This window comes from Anopheles maculipalpis, chromosome 2RL (assembly GCF_943734695.1).
Source record: "Anopheles maculipalpis chromosome 2RL, idAnoMacuDA_375_x, whole genome shotgun sequence".
NCBI lineage: Eukaryota > Metazoa > Arthropoda > Insecta > Diptera > Culicidae > Anopheles > Anopheles maculipalpis.
The window spans coordinates 2,838,870-2,864,672 of NC_064871.1; the positions used below are offsets into that span (position 1 = coordinate 2,838,870).

The following is a 25,803-nucleotide window of genomic DNA, read 5'->3' on the forward strand; positions in this document are numbered from 1 at the left end:
ATTCACGCGGGAAAAACTACGCGGAAAGGCACTTTCTCTTTTCACATCACATCCCCTTGGCTCGTAAAAAACGGGAATTTATGGTTGGAAATGTTGCTACAGCATTACTATTACTACAACTCTGTTCTACAACGCACAGAAGGAAGAGCTCTCTTCACACTCTTTTCTTGCATCCCTCCAAATCGACGAACGAAATCCTCGTGTAAAGAAAAAGTTACCCGCGAGTTTGCCGGGTGTTTCAATCCTCCTAAACCCTCCCCCATGCTGACGTCGGAGGTTGCATCGTTTCAAGGCCTTTTTTATGGCCGATAGAGTTGTGGCACTCTATATCCGCCCGGGACTCGGCAGCCTTACTAACCTTCCGCTTAGGGCTGCCAAGGAAAATGTAATTTGATTGTCCACTAGATAGGTTGGCACGGTTGTACTACGGATGCCGGGAGGGTGAAGTGAAAAGTTTTGCTTACTTACCCCACTGCATCTTCTAATGTAGACACTTTGAATGGGAGGTTGAAATCCGATAGACGGCAAAAAAGACTGGTACAATTTAGTACACTGGTTTTCTCTTATTTCTCTTGGGTTCAGTGTCAAATCACGCACGACGTGTTCCGGCGGAATTGCTTTATCAGGTTTGCAGTTCGTATTCGATGCAAACCGGAATCGGAAGCTGAGAGATCTGTTTGCGGAAATCAACTGATGATCGAACCTGTTCCTCGAAAAATTGTATTGAAAGGTGTGTTTTAAAGGAAAATTTTGGAAGAAATAATTTGTAATTAAACTTTTAACGTCTGCCTAATTTCCCTTTTTCTGATTTTATAAACGTTGTATAAAGTGGTAGAGACGACTGTGACGCCAGTCTTCACGCGTCAGGACCGGGGTCGAAGACGGATCGTTCTCCCGTAGTGAGGACTGACTATCCAACTATGTGGTATCAAAAAGTCTAGTAAATCATTCAATGGCTGGCGTGAATTAGTAAGTCGTTAAACCAAAAAGAAGAGAAGATCGACAACCGGTTTGAAGTGTAAGGTTTAAAACCAATTGAAAGATTATTATTAATGTGTCTCCTGCCAAAACTTGTCTTTTGTTAAATTTTAATTTCAATTACTAAAAACTAAAGAAAAATACTAATTTATTATAAAATAAATAATGAATTACTGCTTATCCATTGTCGACATGAGCGCTTACCGCAGTGAAACCATGGCTGTCAGATCGTCCCAAACTGTCAAATTGTCAACACGCACACAGTTGCACAAAGCAGTGTTTTTTTTTATCTGGGCGGGTGTGTAAGAGTAAGGAAAATATTCCCGATAAACAGCAAACCCTCTGATTCATCACTATTTTGTGTGCTTCGCACAAAAATTCAACGCTTGTTCCGTAGAAATTTGCCACCGGCAGCGAACAAACGGACGCGAAAGCATGGCCGCAACACTAAAGCCTTACCTGACCGCGGTTCGTCACACTCTCACGGCGGCAATGTGTTTGAGCAACTTCTCGTCCCAGGTCGTCGAACGGCACAACAAACCCGAGGTGGAGGTCCGCAGCAGCAAGGAACTTCTGCTAACCCCGGTTGTGATATCGCGCAATGAAAAAGAACGGGTGCTGATCGAAACGAGCGTCAATTCGGTGCGCATCAGCATTGCCGTCAAGCAGGCGGACGAGATTGAAAAGATCCTCTGCCACAAGTTCACCCGGTTCATGATGATGCGGGCCGAGAATTTTATCATCCTGCGACGGAAACCGATCGACGGGTACGACATCAGCTTTCTCATTACGAATTTTCACACTGAGCAGATGTACAAGCACAAACTGGTAGACTTTGTCATTCACTTCATGGAGGAGATCGATAAGGAGATTAGCGAGATGAAGCTGGCCGTCAATGCCCGGGCGCGTATCTGTTCGGAAGAGTTCCTGAAACGGTTCTAAGGGTTCGCGTTCGGCGGCCTACATTCCAGCTCTCGGTGAACGTTTCCCTCTCCTTATTTTCATCTGTTTTGCAATGTTCTTGTGCTGTTCCATAATGAAAAAGGTAAAGTTGATGGTGATTATACGTATAGAATCATGCTAATTGGTGTTTCCTTCATTCCTCGTTGTAGCATTTGTAAGTTTCGTTGCCAACTAGCCAAAACGTATTAAGAAAAAGCGATAACGAAACGTAGCAAATAAGGAGAAAAGCGTGCATTAATCCACCTGGATCCCGTATTGCAACTCCAAAAGGAGCTTCCCCCGTCTTAGGGAGGTCTATCATCAAATCGAGGTAAACGCGAAAGTCATTCAGTTTATGATTTTATCTACCACAGAAGTTTATAAGTTCAATTATGAAGAGACGGAAATATATTGTTTACACACACACACTCGATTGAACGAAAAATTCGGTACAATAGCACATGACACAGTCCCTTGATTGATTTACTGGAGATCCAGTTTGTCGTCTATTTTCGATCCTTCTTCAAGCTGTGACCCTCGCCCTGAAACTCTTGGAATTTGCTATCTTCCGATTTGGACTCGATTTGATCCGCCCTTCTTACGCTTCGATCGAACCTTAGTAATCCATACGGATGATCGTAATCGGGGATGCCTCGTACATAAGCCTGCCGCTGTACCGGTGCAGTATCATTCGTTCCGTTGTCTTTCTTCTTCTTCCCATCTAACCTCGTACCATCGCCTTTGAACGCGACGAATCCAGTCGGTTCCGGCATCAGCTCCGTCGGATCGATCGTCATCGGTTCTTCCTCCTTTTCCCTTCGTTGCGGCTCCGTGTAGCCAACCGGTGGAGCAAACTCTACATTCATATCACATTCGATGATCGTTACGGCTGGGCCGGGTTTTGTCTCCAGCACCGACAGCTCGTACGAAGTATTGTTATACTTAATTGCAATCAGATCGCCCGTCGTTAGGCAGGCAAAATTTCGCAAACAATTTTCCAGCACAGCCTTCGGATTGGTAATGTCCAGAAACTCGACGCTTTGCGGTTGGAACTTGGAATACGTTGCCACCGGGATGGAAACGCTCTCGATCTCCACTATATCGCCCTGGTCCAGGGCGAGATTGTGCATCATCCAGTAGGGCATGTAGATTTTGCCTTCATCCGCCACAAACTCAAGCACACCCGCGTGCGTACTACGATTGATCGAACCGTTCGTAATCTTGAACAGCATCGGGTAGACTACGTTCAATCTCGTCAGCTGGTCCAATGCTGACGGGGGCATAATGATCTTGCCGCCATTTTCCACATCCTGCCGCTCATTGCCTGGCAGCATTGAGACGGAGTAACATTTGTACGTCGTATTGAACGGGCGAGAGTGGTCCGGAAACATCATGTTGAACCCGTTGAACTGAAACTACGACCAATGTTTGTTAACACACAACTTTTTACACTACTTCCAGTTGGCAAAAATTGCACCGAGCACTTACCATATTGCTTCGATCGAATGGAGCTGTAGGATGGTAAAGAAGTGTGATGAAACTATTGAAAAATATGTTTCGCACAACACAATGACGATGTTTATTTTGTGTGAGTTGTTTACCCTTGCTTTTCCACTGTGAAACGTCAACTCCATCAGCATAGTGGGATTGTACGTCAAATTAACGGTCGCTGGCATTAGGCTGCGGCGATTAAATGGTCCGAACGAACGCAGCCAGACTTTCAAATTGACCGTTTAACAAATGAATTACATCTTCCCCTTCTTACTAGACTAGAATGGCTTACTAGACTCTTCCCGATACCACGTAGTTTGATAGTCATTCCTCACTATGGGATGACGGTCCGGATGGGACTATGGGACCCTGGCTCTGCCGTATGAAGACCGGCGCCGTTGTCGCCTGCACCACCGGGCTGAACCGGTGGTGATAAATTACACCATGTAAAGTTAATGAGTATTTAAAGCAGTTAAAATATTTTTAAGCAAAATTAATATTCAGACCATAATTCATTGCATGTTATCTTAAAAAAGGACCAAAGATTGATTATTCATAAAACATTAAACATAATTAGCAGCATAATTTTCTCAATATTTCTCAGTTTTCAAATAACACCAGTCACAGTAATTTCTCTTACCTGTTTGAAGCTCTGTTCCTGACTTCCCATAGCAAGAAAAGACTCTATTCGTGGTTTCGTTTTAAAAATTGTTAAATTATTCTTCACATTTAGCTGTAATACGAGTATATACAAAATATTAATCATTGTCCTGCTGCACCAATAAACCTGCTCCACTTCACCAGTGCGGGCAGCTTTCAACGTTCATAGAAAATTTATTTATACGCTACTTTTCCATCCCGTTTTCCGGTTTCTTCTCCGGACTACGTTACACAGTTTGGAAACAACGATCTTCTCTTCCCCCTTACTTTATCTAGGATTCTTCACATTAGTAACTCTCTCACTGTTATTTATCGCATAATAAAGCAGCTCAGTGTGTGGTATCACTTGCGTTCGAACGAAAAGGCCACCGTTTAATGTTCCCCGTGCATTGGTTTGTGTTGCATTTCTTCTCCTACCGTCACGTGCACATGCCACAAGGCTGCTGTTGCATTTCTCAATTGCTATCACATTTGCACACAGACTGTGTTTTTGTGGGAGCGTGGGTGTGTTGAAAACCAAACTCTGTGCACACAACCACACTAGAATCTCTGGGGCTTCCGACTCGATACGGTTTTTGATACGTTTAACGATAAGATTTGGTTAGCGAGACACATAAAGGTTAATCAGGGGTAAAGTAAGAATACCGCACATTTTCTTTTTCTCTACGTAAAGGAATAAAATTAAAATTACTCTAGTCCATCATATTGTCGCCCAGATGCTTCCGCTTCCTCGAAAGACACAGGCTCTAACTCTGACTCAACCTCAGGTGTGATGTTAGTGGTTCGAATGGTAAAATCGAATGGCCTCCAAAAGCCATCCATCCACGTTAGTTCAAGCGGCATAAGCAGAGACAGGAACTCCTTAACGATCCTCGAAGGAAGGTCAAAAGAAGGTGTGAGGTTGCAGTGGCGAGGCAGTACTGGAAAAATTCTCATATTTCCATCCAGCAGTTGCGGATTCTACTCGAGGTACGATCGATCGGATTCGCGTCCAACGCGTCCAACATTTCATGCTTTACACCACCATCGTAAGTTAAATGCATCAGTGAACCTCTTACATTCGCTTGGATGCTTCTCCCGACCGAAGATTTGCCTATTTCAACACGCTTTCTCGAACGCTTGCCACAATACTTCATCGGTGGTAGAATAGATCCAACAGACGGCTCTTGCGACCACCGGCCGTTGAGGTGCCGGACGATTGCTGCGATTGTTGCTGATGTTGCTGCGGTTTTGTACTAGACTCGATCAGCTTGTTCTTCATCTGCTCCTCGATCAGCTCGTGCATATCGATCTGCCACTGTTCCAGCTGCTGCAGCAGCTCAACCTTCTGCTGGATCGCTTCTAGCAGCTGACTGTTGGCTTGCATTAGCTCGACACGGTTCTTGGCCAGCTCGACCTCGGCCTTTGTACGTCGCTCGATAGCTGCATCGCGATCCTTGCGCGCCTGTACAACCGTTTCGTCCTGTGCCAAGCTCGAATGGGACGCATCTTCCCGAGCCTGGTTGCGTTCCTCGATCGTACTCTGCAGTTCCACCTCCCGTACAGACAGCTAGACGACGAGATAAAATTGTCAGTCCATTGGAACAAAAAACAAGAAACGAGCTTACCTTGCTTTCCAGCTGCATAATGACATCGTTCTTCTTCTTCATCTCTTCCTCCTGCTCGATCAACATCGATCGCGTCTGCTCAAACATCGTCTTGAACTGCATCGCGTCCAGGTTCATGATGATGTGGACGAGCTCATCGGCGACCGCAGACAGCATGCCCCGACTAAACTTGTCATTCACGGTCATGCTGGCGCTGGTTGCTTCCGTCACCGAGTTGGGGGCTGCCATCGATACGGACGCCATCGTGTTGTCCAGCGACGAGAAGGACATGTCCGAGTGAAGACCTGCAAGAGAAAGCGAGATCATTGATGATCGATCGTTCGACAAATATTCAACGAATGTTTCGTTCGTCCTACCTGAATCATCATCGTGATGCGTACTGCGCAACGTTTGGCATAGTGTCTTTAGCTGTTTGAACACCGACTGGGCCTCTTTGAGGACGAGATGACTGGTTTCGTCCTTCGTGCCCGCTCCTTCCTCCTCCCCGTTCATCTCCTGCAGCAGCGAGGAATGGTGCTGAAGCTCGCCATGCAACGATCGCTGTGAATCGAACGACTCCAAACGCTCGCTCAGCGTCCCATTCTCACGCTCCAACCGATCGAGCGTCTGCACCGTCATCTGGTACTTGGTGTCCTGCTCCTTGGTACTTCGCTCCAGGATGTGTATCCTTTCGGACGCTTCGTTGAGCGCGATTGACAGGTTCTCCCGCTCGTTCACCGTCATGTGGAGCCGATTCTCGAGCTCATTCTTCTTCTCCAGTATCAGTCGCAGCTCGTTCTTTAAGCTCTCGAGACTGTTGACATGGTCCTGTATGCTGAGCGTACGGCGATTGCACTGCTCCTTAATCTCCTGCAGCTGAGCCGTTAGTTGCTGCTCGGTGGCATTCGATTTTTGCAGCTCGTTTGACAGGCGAGTGTTTTGGGCGGTCAGCTCCTCGATCAGCATGTTCTTTTCGCGCTCCATCTGGCGCATGATTTGTTCCTGCGCTTCCAGCTTCTGCCTAAACTGCTTGATATCGCCCTGGAGCTCCAGTATGATTGCTTCATTTTCGCTCGAACTGATTTCCAACTGTCGCTTAAGGATGTACTTTTCCTGCTCCAAGTTCTGTGAGGGGCAAAGAGAGGGAGAGAGGGAGTATCGAAATCAATACGGAGAAATTATTCACGAGGTCAGCTAGGTCAGTCTGCAAAGGGCGAATAAGGTTATCTTGGTTTCTAAAAGTAGAGCACCTTCTATGAACCTTCTGTCTAGCCTCGGTAGAACCCTGAGCACGACAAGGTAACGGTATCGACCACTAATTTATCGTTCTTGCCTAGTACACACCACCGTCTCCAAGACACCTTTATTATTAGCCAACCTCCGGCAAACCTGCACGACACCAACCAGCGGCAACTAATTATGGCCGGAATGCGCGTTAGAATCATGAAACGTCCGGAGTCAACTATTACCACAGCTCTGACGGAACTCACCACTTTCAGACACGAAAAGAACCATAAATTGCTCTTAACTAGCAGCGGCACCGGTCAGTACACTGGAGGCCATTTTACAGCTGTGCCGACGTTTCCGAAGCAAACAATAGACCAGTGAGAAAGACAATTAGAACAAAACATAAATTCTTGGGTTCTGATTTATTGTTATGAAATATAAATCATATCACCAGAAAGCCTCCGGAGCTCCCCAGAAAGACAATGTATTCCATTAGCAACTGGTTCATCTCCGGAAGAATCATTTAAGCAAAACGAACGAGGGATGTAAGTTTGTTTTGCAAACACACGAACCTCCTAACCCATCATTGCAAAGCTCATCCACTAGGCAACGGCTAATTTGTCTAATTTTCACCCACAAACCCAGAAAATGGCCAACCTTCCAAAATGTTTGCAAGCCCTCCCCTCCCGCACATTCCAGGCACCAAAGCCGACACGAATTACCAGCCCAATTGGCTGGCCCGTCGAAACGGAGCCGGGTCGGGTCGAGCAAACGAAGATGATTGACCATTCGAGGGCAACTGCCAGCTGCCAATTTGGATCTTTGCACCATCGTCGAGCACTAAAATGGAGCCAAAACATCGATAGGCGATTCGCAAACCGATTACACCGGATTGGTACGGTTTCAAGGGGAAAACTTTAATTAAGCCTAATTAGAACACTTCGCGCAACTGCTCGTGTGTGTCTGGGAACGATGTTGGCACGCGGAGCATGCCGACTTAAAATCCGTTTTACGACCGTCAGCAGAAGATTTGACACTCAAGCTCACAGGCTGGTGTAACCAATCTGATCAATTGATCGATCGATCACGTGTTATGCAATGTGTGTGTGTGTGTGTCTGGGCTGAGGAACGAAGGGATTTTGAAGCCTAGTGGATATTGCTACCGTATATATTGCACCGATACACCACATCAAGTAACAGGTCGTTTCTGAACCTCTCTGAAGTTGACGAAATCTTCACGCTAAATCACCACGCATGAGAGAGATCGTACGAAATTGGATTTCGATCATAGGCGATGATCCTAGCGCGCATTTTTTTCGAATTAGAAATGGAAATTTAAAGCCTCATCAAGTTGCAACAACAACACCAGTCAACAAACACACATATCGCATATCAATCAACGAAGATGACGCCGCTCGGCCACGCCTTTTTGTCAGCGGCCTTTTTCTCGCCTGAACTGGACCCAAAAAAACCGTGACAGTGAGGAAATTATTGGACCTGTTTGGATGACTGCTTGACCGCAATGGCCATCGCAGTTTCGAGCGTGTGTGTTCGCGTGGTTGTTACCTGCTGTCATAGCGTTTGAGTCATCGTTGGAGGGAACTAACGTCATCGGAGTTTGTTAAAATTGGCACGTTTGCGTGGGTGCAATTTGGGAGCACCTCTTCCGTGCCATGGGACACATCATAATTCTCCAGACGAAACACATTTCGTGGTTTGAGTATTCTAGGTGTGTGTGTGTGTGGGTGCCTTTTAATTTCCAGAACGATGTAGAATTCCAATATCAATCGTTAAGCATGTTAACGACTTTGTTTCCTTCACGACGACTCTACGGTAGTAGTCCAGATATTGCTACTTGTTGGAAAGATTAAATAACAAAGTTTTTGTTGTTGCAAAACTGAAAATTATTGGAAGGACGTGAAAGTTGTACTTAAATCACTCCTCCTACTGCACACGGCGCGTAGATGTGGCGATGTAAAACAGCTCTTACTACCTCGAACGCATGTGTATAAGCACACTACCTACTGGCCTTCCCTCGTCCGCAGGTTCCACAGCCATAAACAGCTGTTAAAATATTTATCCTCCATTCGCTTGTAACGACGTGCATGGAGAGGGCCTTACCAACTCCACTAGGAAGGCTTTGTGTATCGCTCGATAACGACCGAACTTTACCGAATAGGAAAATAAAACCAGCAAGTTGTGCGTCAAGAACCATCGTGTTATCACGTAAGTGGCTCCACATAACGCAGTCCAGTTGCACATGATAAACAACCCGTGCCACGATACTAAATCGCTACCGATCACGTTAATCGAAAAACAGAACGCTCATGGCGTCTTATTTTTCTGTGTGTTTAATTGTTTCAATTTTGTACAGATTATAACTGCTCACGAAATCATACACAGGTCTTTTTCCTCTGTGCGTGTTATGCAACTCCACGCACTGTGGCCTCTCGACGAGCGCGACCTCAATCAGACGGCAGCTTCAAGCCGAATGATTCAAGTAAGGCGCGAGAGGCCTTACACAGTAAATGAGGTTTCGAGGTGTTGAATTGAGTTGTTTTGCAGATTGGTTTGGTTGGGGTGAATAATTTTAGCAATAACCGGAGCCTCTATCCAGTACTCTTTTGGTGGAAGAATCGTATAGAATCTAAAGCTACGAAGCCTCCTAAAGCCCCCGTTAACTGATTCCGTTAACCGGTGAAGAACGGTAGAATTGTTCTCACTTTCGTTTTTCTTCCAATTTGTGCGTAACTGTAGTAGCAGTGTGTGTGTTTGTTACACGAAAAAAAGCAACTTCACCCCGGAAAGGTGCTTTATCCATGGTTTCTCAAGTTTCCTGATCCACGACATGGCAAACAAGCCCCTGGCCTGGCCCCTGCTCGGGTTTCCCCCATTAAGTAAAGGGGAGGAAAATGTCACCGAAATGTAACACCGTCACTGGCGACAGACGACACAACGCGCACAACTGTTTAACGGCAAATGGAGGCCATTAAATCGCTTATAGTCCGTTGCGGTAGTTTAGTGCCATCAAATGCTTGCCGTTAGGATGATTGCGATGTTGATGATGGTGATCGTACAGAGACGCTGTGATGATCGCTTTGTTATTGTTCGGTACAAGGGAGCGTACATCTGGAGGTAGATCTATTAGCAGAATGCTAGTAAATTGCTCCGTTATGGATCATGGCCGATGGAATTAGAGTGGAAAAAAAGGCGTCGAATTAAACTGTTGCTTCTTCTGTCCTATTCGAGAAAGGACACCGTCTGCATAACATCAAACTTTCTACGCACTAAAGCTACGTAAAGCTTCCAAGAAAGGGAAAAGGTCATGCGATGGTGATAAAAGGTTGTCCTACGATGACCTACTTTTTTATGGATTTTGGGTATCCTTGTAGGAAGCCCCAATGTTCGTGACCCTGTTTTTGTAATTCTACTGCGAAAACTTGGAAATGAATTCGTTGCACGAAATCCAAGAACATCGTATTCTGTTCCCTAAAAAGGCCATGTCTGGGAATGTCTGGGAAGGACTATAGCCATACAATGGCCACATTTATCTGAATGCTCAGATCAACTCAGCTAAATGTGTTTTTCAATGAATATTCAACCAAACTTATGATAGACGAGTTGGAATGATCCGGGGAGTAATGCCCAACTTCAACGAATACTACAAACATGAACTCCGAACTCCAAAGTTGGATCCATTGCTACGAAAATATCCATTGGGTCGATCCTTGAAAAGAGCCACAGCCATCGCTACTGTTCTCGGAGGATGCTAAACTGTTTCGACGTCGATGGGCTTACAACCCGTTCTCTTTTGAGCCATTGGAGCAATTGTTAATATGTGAGAAATACGACGCTAGTCGTTTCTTGACTTCAATTTATACAATACTGAAATTCGTAAACCTAATGGATTATGGTGATTTATATTTTTAAGAGTTGAAAGTCTCTAAGAGTTGTAGCGAATTTTTGTTGCAAAATTGTGAGTGATCTTTTGTGAATCGTTTTTCGTGTTTTATTAGTCACTCAAGTTTGAGGGCATGGACACCACAAACTGCCACTTCCATAAAAAGGCTTTCGGCTGCTGTTTTCATTACATACAATAAACCATAAAACTGACATCAAATGAAGTCTGGGCGGAAGAATAGACAAAATATATACATAGAAAAACAAACATATATGCAACTTTTAACACGCCTGCAATGTCGCTAAAAACCTGAAGTATATATTTATTTATTTATACTCCTAGCAATTCAATCAGCTTTGATGCCAGTATGTCGAGAAACCATAACCGATTCTTCATATTTATCTAAATCGATGTTTCTTTTGTCTCATTAAGCGTGTCTGCTTAATCTACTGTGCAAACATCACCTAAAGCACTAGTAACGCTTAATCCGCCGTGTCCGAATTTGGGTACGCTAAAACTAATTGTCATCCATTCGTGTCCAACCGCACGAGCGCTAGCTAACAACAGCCAGCTAGGTAGCAGCTAGGCACACCTTTACCGCAGTGAATTCATCGTTGAGGGAGATCTCCTCATGGTCATGATGTGCTATTTTGAAGATTTATCTTTATAGTAATACACCTTCTAAAATCCCAACTAGTCTGTTGGACACACTTTCGGGGCGTGAGTTCTCTGCGTAAGCATTTAGATCCGTCAGATAGGATGAGAATCGGAAAACAATCAACTCAAAGCCAACCGTTCAAAGTGGATAAACGGGAAGCTTTTATGTGGCCAGCTTGAGTGCAATTTGTGATCTGGGTGTGGGGTGCTCGCACGCACCTGAAAGGGCGCTTCAGAGAAGCCAAATCCACCTTCTTATCGCGTGTGGAAGTGCATTAATCTAAAGTACCGAAAAGGCGCCCAAATCTAGGCTGACGACATGCTGCTTTAGCAGATAAAAGGTTTCACCTACAGACATACACACTCTCACCCAACAGCCCTTCTCTGCGAGTGTAATGAGAATGTGACACGAATGCGAAGGAACGCCCTTCAACCGTTGTTGTGTGGCTCACACACAGACACAGGGCCGGTTCCGGTGGTTGTTCTTTCGCGGTGCGAAACCTTGTAGCAAAAATTGGAGAACTAACCATGAACCCAGTGCGGTGTCTGCGTCTTTCGTTCCCTTCCGTGCGTGAGTCACTCAAGCCGGTACAAGGTCAACTGGTTTCGGGGCGAAACAGGCATCATCGTAGGCTTATAGGCTCCTTTCTCGGTTGAAGCTTTGCGGGAGCACTATCCCGCGGGCATTGTGCCTCACATTATTAATTCAATGCCAATGCCATCAATCACTCACTCAACCATAGAGACTCCCCGGGCTCACAGATAAACACAATTAAAACCGCAACGAAAAGAATAATTAAAATGTAAAGCATTGCTCAGAAGGGAACGTTTGTAAAACGTTCATTAACGTTTGTCATTAAACTTCGCTTAGAACATTTAGCAATGAAAAATGCAGGATTAGTTATCTATTGTAGTATGCATAACGTTAACGTTCCATTCATATGCGGGCTCACAGCTGGCTCAAGGTTTTCCTTTGAAATCCCCAATATATCGACCTGTTACTCATTTCGCATGCGTTTGTCGTCTGACCGAGCATTGCAGTCTTTCGTTCGATCTTCACTCGCGATCCTCGTATGACTCACCACGGTTTTACGCGGTTAGTTCACTCGATGAGGTCAACCTCCGGCATCCTGTTCGATAGAAAATGAACCTCAACTAATGCTGTTCGTTTGACTTTTGTACGATCCCCGAAAGCGCTTCAATGATCACGAATCCCTTTCGTCACCGACCGATTTTGCAGTTTCGTCAAAAGGGGACGTACAAACAATCATTCTCCCATCTCACTACATTTGCATAATCTTTTCTGCAAATACGCAAACTACACTGCCAATATGAAGTCATGTGAAATTGCGCCGACTCTGTCAATACTCGGTGATGATTCCTCCTGCGCTTTAGTCGCGATCGCGATGTTTTGTACCGGGAGAGTATAGGAATTTCAGGGTGGGGTGTTGCAGCACATGCATTCATAGCCATTCACACACACACACACACACGGGCAATGTGGCGTAGTGCTTTCGTTAACGCCGCAACTCTAATTACAGACACTCGGTACTTGGCAAGCGCTTTTGCTAAGTATACAGTCGGTAACAGTCTTCCATATACATTTATGTGCGTCCGTATCGAAACTGAACCATTTCAGCAGGACTGTGAGTTGACGGAAGGAGGGTGGAAAATGGGTGGGGGCATGAATTATTTAGCTAATGACTCAATGGCGCATAACGTCATCCGTTCATCCATCGATCCAGCGTCAAGCAATTCCTTCAAAAACCTTCGCAATTTCAATCGTTTACCCAGTCTTCTCGTTTTGGTTAGTTCGCCTCTCCACTTCCAACGTTTCACCCTCCCAAAAAGCTTGACCACCTTCCAAAATAATAGAGCTTAAGCGCTCTAGCGGAATTAGTAGCAACAGACACACACACACACACACACACACACACACATACACTCAACACCCTCCCGTTAACTTGGTACGGTCACTCCGGAGGTGCAATTTATCGATTTACTGCATTTGTGGCCTCGCCTTACGACGGACGCCGGAGCGGACAGTTTGATCGGACCCACGGGGAGTGCTGTTGGTTGGCGTAATGCGCGGATTACCTTTAATACCCCAACCTATTGTGAGCTGTGAGTTTTATTTATTTTGTACCAATCTTCTCCGGCTTCCTTTAGGCATGGCCTGTTCGCGGGCGTACAGCATATAAGTGCTGCTAACCTTGTCGGATTTGTACCGATCGATAAGACAGGGGCTGGCTGATCTCGCTCGTATTAGCAGCATACAGTCCGACTATCTATCGGCTGAATGCTAAGCGGCTGTCCCGATGATCGATTCGCTATTTCTATGTTCCCTTTTCGCTACCAAGCATATCGTACGTAATTAAACACCGACTGTTTCGTTCACAAACCTGCAGCATAAGCGTATGAAGTTGTTTGCAACACAGACGACGATGGTGCGACGTCATTGAACCATGGTTTCGGTAGAACTTTAATTAAATTATCCAACATTTGTGAACGTGCGCGTTCAATCCGCTCGTAGACACGAACCATTGATATAGCATGTGCCACTGGCAGTGCTACAACGTGACCCAACGTGCCTCCGGATCCCAGAAGCGCGACCCATATTCTATCAGCGTCGCGTTGTCATGATCACCGACGGTTGCAAAAAGGTCACCCCGGGATGTCCAACACACCCCATTTCCAGCTTGCACCCTATTTCCTTTTCGCCACCACATCGCACATCAAGATCCATTTTGCGAACCCATAAAGAGGTTTGAGACGTTCTTCAGCTGCTTAAAAGCAGAAAACCAGTTTCCTGACTGGCCTGGCTTCTCCAACACGAGCCACAACCATAATAACCGCAAGTAGGTGGATTTGTGGTGTGTGTGTGTGTGTGAGAGAGTTTGAGCACCCACTCTTGGAACGTGTGTCACGATAAAGTAATACAATACAACCGGCCGGGATCAGTTGACCACGCCATCGCGGATATGCGATCGATCCTTTCACTTCGATGTAAGAACGGTACCACGAGGCCCTTTTTAACCGTTTTTTGAGAAGGGCAGTTTCGCTTTATTCTCCATGTTAAAACTTAAGTCAAATGCCTTCCTGTCGTTTTGCAGTAAAATCTATCCAGTAAAGGACTTGGCTAAGGGGTTAGTTTTCTCGGCATTTAAAGCATAAAGCACCAGCAACTTCTTTAGCAGCGTGCAGCTGTGCTTGTTGGCTGTCGGGTTTTTGCTCAAGGGCAACGGGTTTGGTGGGCAAACACAGATTTGATCTACATAAACGCGGGCTTTTTTGTTATGAAAGGAGCCTTTCCTTCAAAACCTCTGTTTGCGACGGTTGCTCGGACCGTTAACGCGTGGAGGAAATCATAATTTATAGAAATGTGAGGTTATATTGATTAAGCCCATTACTGAAGAAGCGACATTTCACGATTTGCATTGAGAAATAAACATTAGAAACTGGGCCAGTTTGAGAGTTTAATTTACGCGAGTGGAAGCTGTAAATCATCGCTTAAAATTGCTCTGCACAAGAAAGACACGTGAGGACACAACAACTTAGCATTTTAACATCAGAAGGTTTTCGCTTGTCGCTCCTGACATAATTAACATTTTGTAGGGCTTAACAGAATACGTCCATACGGCTGTCTCAAAATCTGCTTAGGAAAAAGTGCTCTTTGAATCCAATTTTTAGAGTTTGGAGACTGGATGTTACTTGTCAAGTCGGTTGATAGATTTGACTATCAGCTCGCATAAATAAAAAGGAAAGGCTTAAAAATGAAAATATAAATTTCAAGTTCTAAGCTAGCACGTTTGGCACATGGTGCCTCTACTTGCTGAGCACTAGAGCTGGTCAAAAATGGTTGAGATCTTATTGAAATTTATCAAAATGCCAAACGATCGTTTGTATGCTATTTCTTCAAGTACATTCAGAGTCTATATAGGATCTGTTTCCCACGAATGTCCTGTTTCACTACAAGTAAGCTAGTAGAGGCTCAACATGTCAAATCTGCTCATTCTGAAAGCAAGACTGTAGGGTGTCCTCATGGAGAGATGACTCATAGACTTAGTTCCCAACATTTATAAATATAATTTACTGAAGTGTGCACGAATCAGGAACAAGCGCTCACTCTCTTTAGATGATAAAACTTCTTCAAATCAAGTACATTCATAAGTACCTTACTATTCTAAACCTCTCCTTAAAGCACTAGTAAACACTCCACTCCACTTACCTCAACCTTCGCCGAGTAATCATCGATAAGCTTTTCCTGGTTCTTCTTGAGCTCCTCGTTCTTCTCGAGCAGCGCTTTGCCGAGCTCGGCCGCCAGCAGCAGATCGGCCTCCTTTTGGTGTAGCTGCGCCCACACGTCCTTTTCCATCGCCTGACCACTGTCGGGTGGCCGGGTTTCCATCTCTAGGATGTAGTCCTCGAGGGTGGGCTTCAATTTGCTGTGTGCATCCATAGGCGGATATGAGGAAATATGACGATTGGAGTTACACACGGTGTTACGGTACGATTATTAAGAGTTCTCTTTCTCTCTCTCTGTCTCGGCCACCAGCGAGACACGGCAACTTGTTCAGCAAAACGTACAAAGCAGGTAGTGTTTGGTGGTGATGGTGGTTAGAGCGAGAGAGAAGGAGCTTAGTAGGTAGGTGGGTGGTAGTAGTAGCGTAGTAGTAGTAGGTTTTTGAAAGGCGATGAGATAAAGTACAATTTAAGGGCGCATATGATGAACACACACACACACACACGGGACGGGTTAGCTGTGCAGAATTTTCTTTTTTCTCCTGCTGCTATTATTATTATTCTTCCTCTGCTTCTTAGCCGATGATGATCGATGCACGGATTGTGTTAGCGTATCACTAAGAGCAACAGCAGCATCAAGCATCTTCCCAAAAACCAACAACACTGGGATGCAAATTTGCAGGCGCACAATTCTTCTCCAACTCGAAACACTTGCTGCACCACTGCACGTTCGTCTTTGGCCGGTTTTTTTTTTTTATTTGTTTTGCGCACACTTTTGGTTACGTTACATCTGGAGCTGCGTTAGCACCACCAGGCCTTGCACCGCACACGGTTGCACACTGAGCATCACCGAACCCATGCGTCATAACGGTTCACTCGCATCAAATACGATGGCCGCTGGAAGGAGTGGTGTTCGAAATTGTGTTATCCGTCCCGAAAAACCGATCGTTCAAAGGGACGTCCGCACACACTTTGACAACTTTCTGCACTGTTGGTTGCGTTTTTGTGAAGAGAGAAAAGAGGCTTAAATGAAACTCATAATGGACAAAATATATCTACACATTCACACACACACACACCTATCGGGAAAGGTCTTATCGTACTAATAGGGACAAATGATAAATTTATGATAAAAACACACGACTTACAATAATAATAATGAATGTGGGGGTAGGAAGAAGTATGGAAAAAACCTCTCCTCCCCGTCATTTCGATAAGCCACCCGTAGTAAAGCCCGCGTGGTGTAAGATATTGAATGTAATAAAAAGCTCAACCACCACAAGTGCAAAATTATTTACAGTTGCAGCAAATTAAAGCGATTGCTGTTCCTTTTTGTATAATTTAGCTAAACATGAATAATGTATCTCCTCGTGGTATATAAAATCACTGACCACTGACCGATCATTTCTGGCTGTTTTGGGCCGTCCCGTTTCCTTCATTTCGCTTCATGATTTATGAATTGGGGTAGAATCAATCGGGGTGTTGAGCAAATCGGTTCATATTTTAAAAAAGAGGCGCTTTTAGAAAGGAAAGTTTGAATGTCATTCGCGCAAACCCCTGGCGTGAACTTAACCTTCGCGCAGGAGAAAAGCTAGCACCTTCACGACCTATTATAGGAGGGGTAGCAAACAAAAAAGGGCAAAAGAAATTAAGGCACATCAAAGAAGAAAAGCGTTACCGGGTTTATTCAAAACTTTTCAACAAAAACAAAGTGCCAAAACACTTTCCGAAACAGAACAAAAAGAAGAGCAGAAAAAAGAGCACACCCAATGTACCGATGATGCCCCTTTTTACCATTTTTTTTTTTTGCTCCACCGAAATGCCTCCAATCAGTGTCCGAAAACCCGTGGTGTAGTAAAGCACACAGCTGAGGATTTCGAATAGATGTTTTCAAAATGGCAAAAATTGAAAGCTGCCTTTTTGTGGCCTTTTGTTTTATGTTGAACCACCTTCTCCCCCCCCCCCCCCTTTCCACCCTCTTTCTCTTCATTTTTCACCCTCAAACACACACACTCACACACATAGATCCCTCGGAATCGGAAGCTCATTTTAGCAGAATGATCAAATTTTGAATGGGTACGGATGTGCGGCTTTGGCTCTTTTTTTTTTTGTTACAACCCCCAACCGGGTGTGGAAACCCCGTTGCAAAATTAAAAGTGAGTAAAAGTGCTTCCTTCCGTGGTTCCGTTGAAAAAAAGACCGGCTCTAAAAAGAAGAGCAAAAACATTAAGACACAAACAGGCTGCTGTGTGACAGACAGCCTCCGCGATCGATCGTGATCAGCGGTCTCACCTCACGCGGGATGCTGTACATTGTTGTACCATTGCGCACCAGTGAGTCAGCACAAAAGGAAGTCGTTTGGTAAATTGTTGTTCGTGTACCCCTTCCCCCGCATTCCGTCATGCTGCTGGCCTACCTTTTCCCGCCGTTACGGATTGTCTAACGGATTGGTCGATCGAACCTCTTGTGGCTTTTTAGCGAGCGCGAGTCTCTTGTGAAATTGATCCACGATAGACGAGGAGACAACGACAAAAAAAAAACCACGCCGAAGTAATTCAATTGAACTCGGCTTACCTAACGGCTCTTTTTTTTCGGGGAGTAAATCCACTGGCAGTATTACCGGTATTTATCAAATTAAGGTACCGAAAGAAGCAAACCGCGGGCAGGTTACAAAAACGGCAATGAATCATCGTCCCACAGACCACAAAAAGGGTGTCTGGTTTGCTAGCAAAGATCACCATTTCAGTAGATCACCCACAATTTCCATGCTCCAATTTACCATTTAGTGTTGGAACGTGGTAGCTAAATTACCCAAAACACTTCACTACCACCCGGTCGAACAGCCAAAAGGCGCGTTGCATAACTACGCTCACTCACTCCGCACCGAAACGCTAATTGGGCTAATTGTAGTAAAGCAGCAGTGAAGTTAAATAAACAGAATTTTTCAAATACAATTTCAACACCACATAAATTAGACCCACACCGATACAGCAATCCCTAATTCCTAACTGTAAGCTCTGTGCGATGCGCTTCGGTTGGGGGTTTGGAAAATCCAACTGTGTTAGCTTTGGCTTTACGGTGTGCTATAATTATAGCGACCCGAACGCACAATCGAACGACCATAAAGATTTTATCAGTGGGGTTTTCATTTTCTTGGTGAAGATTTGCAAATTTACACACACACATGTTCATGCACAAAGAAAATCACACATCATTCAATGCGTCGCGTTACGCGAACTCGACTCGGCTTTATATAATGCGTGTCGACGGTTCGTTTAGCACAAAAGCCGTTGGCGCATGAGGAGAAAAGTGAGTAAATTAAACATCGTTTTTTCCTCCAAATCTTGACACCATCTTTAAGGGACAAAAGGGCTCGTGCGGGCAAAGACTCGTACGTGTTCTTCTTATCATCATGGTCCAAAATAAAATAAAAATAATATCAACTATTTATCTTCCTCCTCGCGTCTTCCACTTTTATCTCTTTTTAATGCACTTCATAATCTACAGCGGAAAAACAAGCCAGAAATCGAGAAAGAGATATGTGCGGATGAAATGCTCCAAATGGCTCCATTTGCCAACAGAGCGGGAGGAATAATGGATAGAAAAATAATCAAAAATCCACCCCTCAGTTGGTGGAGAGAAAAAAAATGACCGGAAGACAATTTTGATATGACGGCATGTGAAGAGGAGAGGAGGAAAATGGTAGCTTACGGGGTGGTAACAAAAAAAAAAACAAAAATATTTTGTAGAAATAATATAACAACAGTAACGAGACGGCTAAGCGCGAAATAAATACCGTATGCCCATCGCACATCGACGTTGTGGACTTCACGGTGTAAAGCACAGTCCCCCTGGCTGTTGCTTCTTCATCTTCTTCTTTTTCTTCGGCTCCCCCTAGTAGAGTGTACCGAGAAGGGGAGGGTGAGGTGATTTCACCCGCACTCAAAACTCTGCTACAGTGGATGAAGACAGCTGGGCTCGTCTTCACTTCGCTCGTCTCCTCATGATGACTCAACTGGTTGCCTTTTGATTTTTATAGCTGGACGCTTGCGACTCCCCCCAGTATAGTTCCGCTTTGGCGTTGTACTGCGTCCAACTAGGCAACTTTCGCCCACTGAACCGCGTCTGCCATTCGGAACAAGCAAAAGCACACTTGCAAGAGGCAGCTGATGTGTGTTGGATCGATTGCAGCAAGAAAAAAAAACTGGCAGGCTTGTAAATAAATGTTCTACCAGAGCAAAAGGTTCAAGATCCGATGATTCATTCACACACATGTTAACAACACAACAATAACGTGACAAAACATTTCATTTCCACCTTCGACCACGAATAAAAGCCACCGGAGTAACACCGCGCACCACCTTGTTGCGCCTTATCTTATCGGCCTCTTATGTTTTTTTTTTACTAGCCACGAGATAAAGCTACCACTACTTCAAGATACACCCAATAAAGTGTGGCCAGAATAAGCCACACACACACACACACGTTTTATGCCACATTGAAACAATCGATCGAAATGCGACGTAGTTCAATGTCAACTATTTGAGTGATAGAATGGTGCTGTAGATCTAGCTTGCAACACGAGCAACTGGATGATTAAGTAATGGCGTCAACCATACAGGCCAATGCACGCCCCTCCGGTACAGCTCATCATCGGTGTAACGTTGGTGCCTTACCGGACCAGTGAATTGATCACGAAAGCGAAAAGATCCCATCGTAACGATTATAACCTCTGTCTCACTTTCCGACTGGGAGGCGATGTCGAGCGCTATATCTATCGATCGATAAATTTTATAAATCAACAAGGATCCCTGTACCGTAGCTTTACAGCAAAGAAAAAAACCCTCCATCCGTCTAATGAGTTGCTGCATTCTAATGATTGGTGTGGTTGGCCGTTTGTTCCTGGGGATGGTGCCAACTGAACGGCGATTTCCGTTTTAATTCAAACGATTGTTTCCTGAATGAATAAAATTGAGTGCATCGCTACTCCGTGCTGACTACCGTCGACAACGCGATCGATAGAGGGGCGTTTATAATTTAGGATATTTATGGTTTGGTTAGCTTGAAGTTTTATAACAGAGCTTTCAAGAATTGAATTAAAGAAGCAGCTTTTGCTTCACGATTTTTTTCTTTTTTGGGAGACTCTCCAAAATCGATCGGCGTGCATCGACAAATTTGACCCAGTTTTGTACCGAATCCGAATGGCAGGAATGGAAAAAAAAATACATGTACTCTAGTGGAAAGGTTTTCATATCAACAGAGCACCTTTTGCACTCGTTGCAGGCCGCATCCTGAGAGAACTAGCTGCTCGGGAGAGTTGAAGAAGGTACGGAGCAGTACGGGAGTTCGCGTTAAATGCCGCATAACCAAAGGCATGAAATTGAAACTTCAAATCGGACAAAACAATGAGGAAAAAAAATGTGAAAAACAACTTCCAAACCTCTGAAAAAGGGAAGTGATAATGACGATGAACGAAATCGAATATATTGAAAAGGTTTTGGCAGGCGTTTGGTGAAGCTTGAAGCTTGAAAATAATACCCGAATGACCAAAGCAAAACCAAAACCCAACCCCGCGGAAAGTCAATTTCCCTCAATTGAGAGACCTTCGAAAAATTCGATTGTCTTACACGGACGGGGTGTGCTTTGTGGTTAACCTTATTGCCCTCCTCCCCCCATTTGGTCGGAGCTGGCTAGCGACTGGTTACTGGAACCCCGAAACTGTTGTGACCTCAAACGTTCGTAGCTTTGAAATTAGCGGCAGCACCAACAGCAGCAGTACCAGCAGGTGACATCGAATGGGCTGGCAAACGATCGAATTTTCACCTCGCTCGATGAAAATGCGCTTCATACGCTTAATTATTTTTCATACAGACTTTGATTAAAAGCTGCACTTTCAATTGCACGAACGAAAAGAGAATTTGTTGTTTGCTTTCGTTTCCGTCGGCTTTTACTCATTACCGCAAGTTTCGAGGCTCATTTCGCACAATAGAAGTGTTAATTTACTTCATCTTTCCCATCCCATTGAGGCGGCATCTTGGCTTGGCTTCGCCACCGAAAGCTCTTACTCTTATCACTCAACAGCAAAAAATGTGGGCTTTCAACGGTGTGGATCAATAAATTGTCTATCAATATTTAATAAACACACATACAGACAGTGTCACGAACGCAAGGAGGGGATGCAAGCTAAAGTAAAATAAAAACAAACGATAATCAGCTAATGTGTGTCGCGTGGAATACAATATCCTTTTCCGTGTGATTAATTTGGGACTTTTTTTTCTAACGGTCAGTGTTTGGCGACACAGGAAAGTTTTGTTTTGGGCGGAAACGCTCCATCTGCTCCACCCTGCGTCGGGGTCAAAAGTTTCCAAACTTTGGTCAGCTGAGGCCAAGGACGCAGTATTCCGAACGTCCTCTTTCCGTTCGTGTTCGGTAAAACAGCACACGCGTGAGGTGTCGATACCGTCCGGTAATAATGCCCTCGAAACAAAAAAAAACCCCCCGTTGAACGACAGCTTACCCTTAAGGCAAACCCCCGCCTCACATTGGGGGGTGGTGGTATATCGTGACGCTCAAGCAACCGTATTGAAACAAACACGACAAAGCATGAAAAAGTCATGAAATTTTCATCGTTGTACACACGTAACGTAAGACCAATGCGTCAGTAGTGAATTGTTTGATGAGGTGAGAAGCTTTCGCCTCGACGCATCTTTGAAAGCAATGGACCGAGAGGTGGGTTTACCGGTGGGAGTAAATACCACCAGCAGGCATTGTCGTCCAAAAGACTTCTACGATTAAGGAGTTTCTTCTGCCAAGAGCTACCATCCAAAAGGATTCTCCATGGGGCTTAGTCTGCCAAGAGATCTTGTAGTCTAAGAGGCTTTGCTGTCATGTATGAGGACTTGTCCAAGGAATCATCATTACGAGCAAGATTAACCTTCCATGGGGCCTTCTCTACGGATGAAGCTTGATACATCCAAGAGCACACAGTTCTCATAGTTAAAAGCGGTCACTGGCTGGCATAGTGCCAGATTCTTTGTATATTTAGCCTCCAAAAACCAAAAGACCTCATAGTCCAGGAGTGTCACAGCTGGTCACTATTCCAGTGTCTATCTACCAAAAGGTTCCGTAGTCCAGGAGACCTTGTCAGTCAAGGGATATTCTTCATCCAAGGAGTATCTTCTACCCAAAGGCGGCCCTACCGTTCAAAGGATATCTCTGTGCAACATTAAGTGTACGAAGGGATCTCGTACCAAAAAATGTCGTAGTGGAAGAGGTCTCGTTGTCCACCTTTACGTCTGTAGAGAGACGTTACTGTCCAAGAGGCAATCTTACACTGCAAAATTGTCGTCAATAAAAACTGATCTACCAAAAGATCTTGCTGGCCTTAAGTCCATCCGAGAGACTTTGTAATCCAAGAGGTTTCAAACTTACGCCTTGTAGCGATTTTTGTACAAAGTTGTACCAAGTCTTTTCACCCACACAAGGGTCTACCAGAGACTTCATACGCCAATGGATGTGCACCTTTCTATCAAATCATCGTGCAAAAGCGTACACCGTACCACACCTCACCAGTGCGTGAAATGTACCAACCACTCCGCTATACGTTTCCTTTGGCCGATCATTTCATCATTTTCCCATCGACTCGTTTCGTTGGTACAGAATACTTTTCCCTTGCTTGCTTTTGTCGGTTACCAATCGTGCCACTAATCCAACAACAAAGTACCATGGTTGGATCAAATCAGCCTTTCGTTCCAGCCAAAGCTTTTCTTCGGCGCACAATGTGGCAGTTGTTTTTCGCGATACGAGACGACACATTCAATCACGTTCGCCGTGCCAGTTGCACCTGACCATCGTTTGGTAGGAACTGAAGTATTATTTACAAAACGGAAAAGCCGTACCGTCCAGAGTGAAATCATTTCCTCCTAGCACACTTGATGCGCACAAATACTGTCGAAACTGATCCAGTTGATGAAGCGAGTTTGATCAAGAATTTGCACCACACTTCAAAACAAGCACATTGCCACCGATGTGAAGGTGGTTTAGACTTGTTTTTTGCTTTTTTCCGTTAATAATTCATCCCTTAATTTGCTTTGGCGCTGACCATTTCATTAAAGGGCGCCAAACACGCCAACCAGTGGCTTCTTGCGGAACAGTTCTTCTTATTGCAGGAAATTCCCTCACACCCGGGCATGGTGGTGGTGGTGGATACGTGTCTAGTAATGTAGTGTTTGCATGTTTGGCCGGGGTTCTGTTTGTCTTACCGTGCCGCTCCTAACCCACTGCTCACCCCCCGCTTCCCCTTTCCTTGGTGTGTGCGGCATGACTTTATCGATCAAATGGTGGTTAGTTCCACACGTTTTTATAGAGTGGTCTCCCCACATTGGCGCAAGGTTCCTCCAAACAAAACTTCCAACACTGCGTTGTAAACAGATGGAGAGACGACCCAAACGAAGGATGTGCATTTTCCAATTCCTTTACTGTGTACGTGCGTGCTGCTTCTCTTCTTGCAGGCATTTAATTTCTCCGTTCAACAATTTTTCTTTCTCCATCCATTTTTGGACATTGCGTTTTGAGCCCGTTCTGTTCGTTTGCACACATGACTTAGTGAATTTTCCGTTTTGGTCCGTCTTTCCGCACCACGTTTCCACACAAGCACATAGACAAGCACGCGCGCGCGCGCCTTTTGCCTTCACAATCGATTTTCGGGTTCACTGTATTTTCTACAAAATCAACATCGTTCCCCAATTGATCGTGAACACTGTACTGTGCTTTATGTGTGTGTGTGTGTGTGTAAGAAAAGAAGCGAGAAAGAAAGAAGGGCAAAACATGTTCGGAGGAGGTTTCGGTCACTTCCTTTTGTGTGTTATGCTGCTGTTGTTGCTGCTGTTTTGTTGCTAATCTATTTAATTGGCCCACGCCATGAACGATTGAGAAAAGGTTTTGAGCCCTCCCCCCCTCCCCCCCCCCCCCCTCTAAGAAAATGGCGTGTATTTGAACACAACACAACAGTAAACCACGCACCGAGCGGCTACGGCGAACGAAGGAAAGAAAGCGAAATGTTATCGTGCCCGTAAAGCATTAAACTAATCGAAGATGAAGAAGTAGAAGACAAACGCGGTTTTTGGCGTGATTATGATGGTTTTAGCAGCAGAAGTAGTGGTTGGAATGGATTTATCGATCTTCGCCTCTCGATCCAGCCTCCTCTATTGATCTCGCGCTGGAGCGATTTTAGCCTGCGGTTTATCACACAGAAGTGGGTCGCGCAATCTGAAGAAACTCGATCAACAAAATGAACACTTATGGCACGTATTTACACACACACACACACTTACATATACGAAGACAAACACACACACTCAGACACACATACACAGAAACAAAATGAGCTAGAAAAGCATATCCGCATGATCGACAGGAACGGTGGCACAGGAAAGACACTTGCATGTGAAGCTGGCGCTTTTAGCATGATTGGGAAGGAAATCGATGAGTCGAAGGGGGTGTTATATGTGGCTGAGTTATTACTGCTGACAGTGTAATTTCTTTCATTTTTTTAACTCCAATATTTTGCAAATCACCTTCAATGTTCTGTACTCTGCAACGGGAACACCAAACACTCACACTCTTGACCGACACACCGTATCCGGGGGGGTGGGTTCACTCTTAAGGGTAGGCTCAGGAAAGAAAACAGTCAAACACGCTCCTTGGCAACGCGCGATACACCACAACGGCTCACGACACGAAAAACACACGCATACGGACCCGACGGTAGGGGTTGGGGTGAAGAAAACCTCCCCCAGTGTGTGTTATGACTAACCACGCACAATAACTACAACAACAATATAATTCCGAACGCCGGACGGGTTTTGGGCCTCGAACGTGCTCCAACAAAGTCGACTCTGGTACTGAGAATGGAGAAACCTGAAAACAATACGCAAAGCCATACGGCAAAAGGCTCCCACCACCTTTTCACGTTCATAGCAACCACAGGTGAGAGAGCAAAAGAGCGCGTGCAAGGGTTTGATGAGAGCGAAAGGTGTTCGCTCTGATGAGAATTGCAGCATAAAGGGCTTTCTCACTACTGCGGATGAGATGAAGCGCCGCGGCTTCCTGTGCTCTGCG

General features: G+C 45.0%; 3 protein-coding genes across 4 annotated transcripts; 1 reads left to right on the top strand and 2 right to left on the bottom strand.

Moving 5' to 3' along the window:
* The first annotated feature begins 1,392 nt into the window (after positions 1-1,392).
* On the top strand, positions 1,393-1,949 carry LOC126559245 (actin-related protein 2/3 complex subunit 4). The gene has a single exon (XM_050215375.1). The coding sequence runs from the start codon at positions 1,414-1,416 to the stop codon at positions 1,918-1,920; it is 507 nt and encodes a 168-aa protein (XP_050071332.1). The 5' UTR covers positions 1,393-1,413; the 3' UTR covers positions 1,921-1,949.
* A 477-nt stretch (positions 1,950-2,426) lies between these two features.
* On the bottom strand, positions 2,427-4,081 carry LOC126559981 (ubiquitin fusion degradation protein 1 homolog). The gene is made up of 2 exons (XM_050216143.1): positions 4,052-4,081; positions 2,427-3,335 (listed from the first exon to the last, which is right to left on the bottom strand). The coding sequence occupies exons 1-2, from the start codon at positions 4,079-4,081 to the stop codon at positions 2,427-2,429; spliced, it is 939 nt and encodes a 312-aa protein (XP_050072100.1).
* A 1,122-nt stretch (positions 4,082-5,203) lies between these two features.
* On the bottom strand, positions 5,204-25,307 carry LOC126557603 (bicaudal D-related protein homolog). 2 transcript variants are annotated; one of them, XM_050213439.1, is made up of 5 exons: positions 25,260-25,307; positions 15,671-15,887; positions 6,035-6,782; positions 5,679-5,962; positions 5,204-5,620 (listed from the first exon to the last, which is right to left on the bottom strand). In XM_050213439.1, exons 2-5 carry the CDS (start codon positions 15,848-15,850, stop codon positions 5,204-5,206), a joined length of 1,629 nt encoding a protein of 542 aa, XP_050069396.1. In that variant the 5' UTR covers positions 15,851-15,887; positions 25,260-25,307. The 2 variants fall into 2 exon arrangements, with proteins under 2 accessions (XP_050069396.1, XP_050069395.1); XM_050213438.1 differs by lacking the exon at positions 25,260-25,307 and having other exon boundaries at positions 15,671-15,904.
* Positions 25,308-25,803: the final 496 nt, after the last annotated feature.

Excerpts from the sequence above, each read along its gene's own strand:
- LOC126557603 (XM_050213438.1), bottom strand. The coding sequence starts at position 15,901 with ATGGATGCACACAGCAAATTGAAGCCCACCCTCGAGGACTACATCCTA. Across the intron at positions 5,963-6,034 it reads GCATCACGATGATGATTCAG|GTCTTCACTCGGACATGTCC; the intron begins GTAGGACGAACG and ends TTTCTCTTGCAG. Across the intron at positions 5,621-5,678 it reads TTATGCAGCTGGAAAGCAAG|CTGTCTGTACGGGAGGTGGA; the intron begins GTAAGCTCGTTT and ends CTCGTCGTCTAG.
- LOC126559981 (XM_050216143.1), bottom strand. The coding sequence starts at position 4,081 with ATGGGAAGTCAGGAACAGAGCTTCAAACAG. Across the intron at positions 3,336-4,051 it reads AGGAACAGAGCTTCAAACAG|TTTCAGTTCAACGGGTTCAA; the intron begins GTAAGAGAAATT and ends CATTGGTCGTAG.
- LOC126559245 (XM_050215375.1), top strand. The coding sequence starts at position 1,414 with ATGGCCGCAACACTAAAGCCTTACCTGACCGCGGTTCGTCACACTCTC.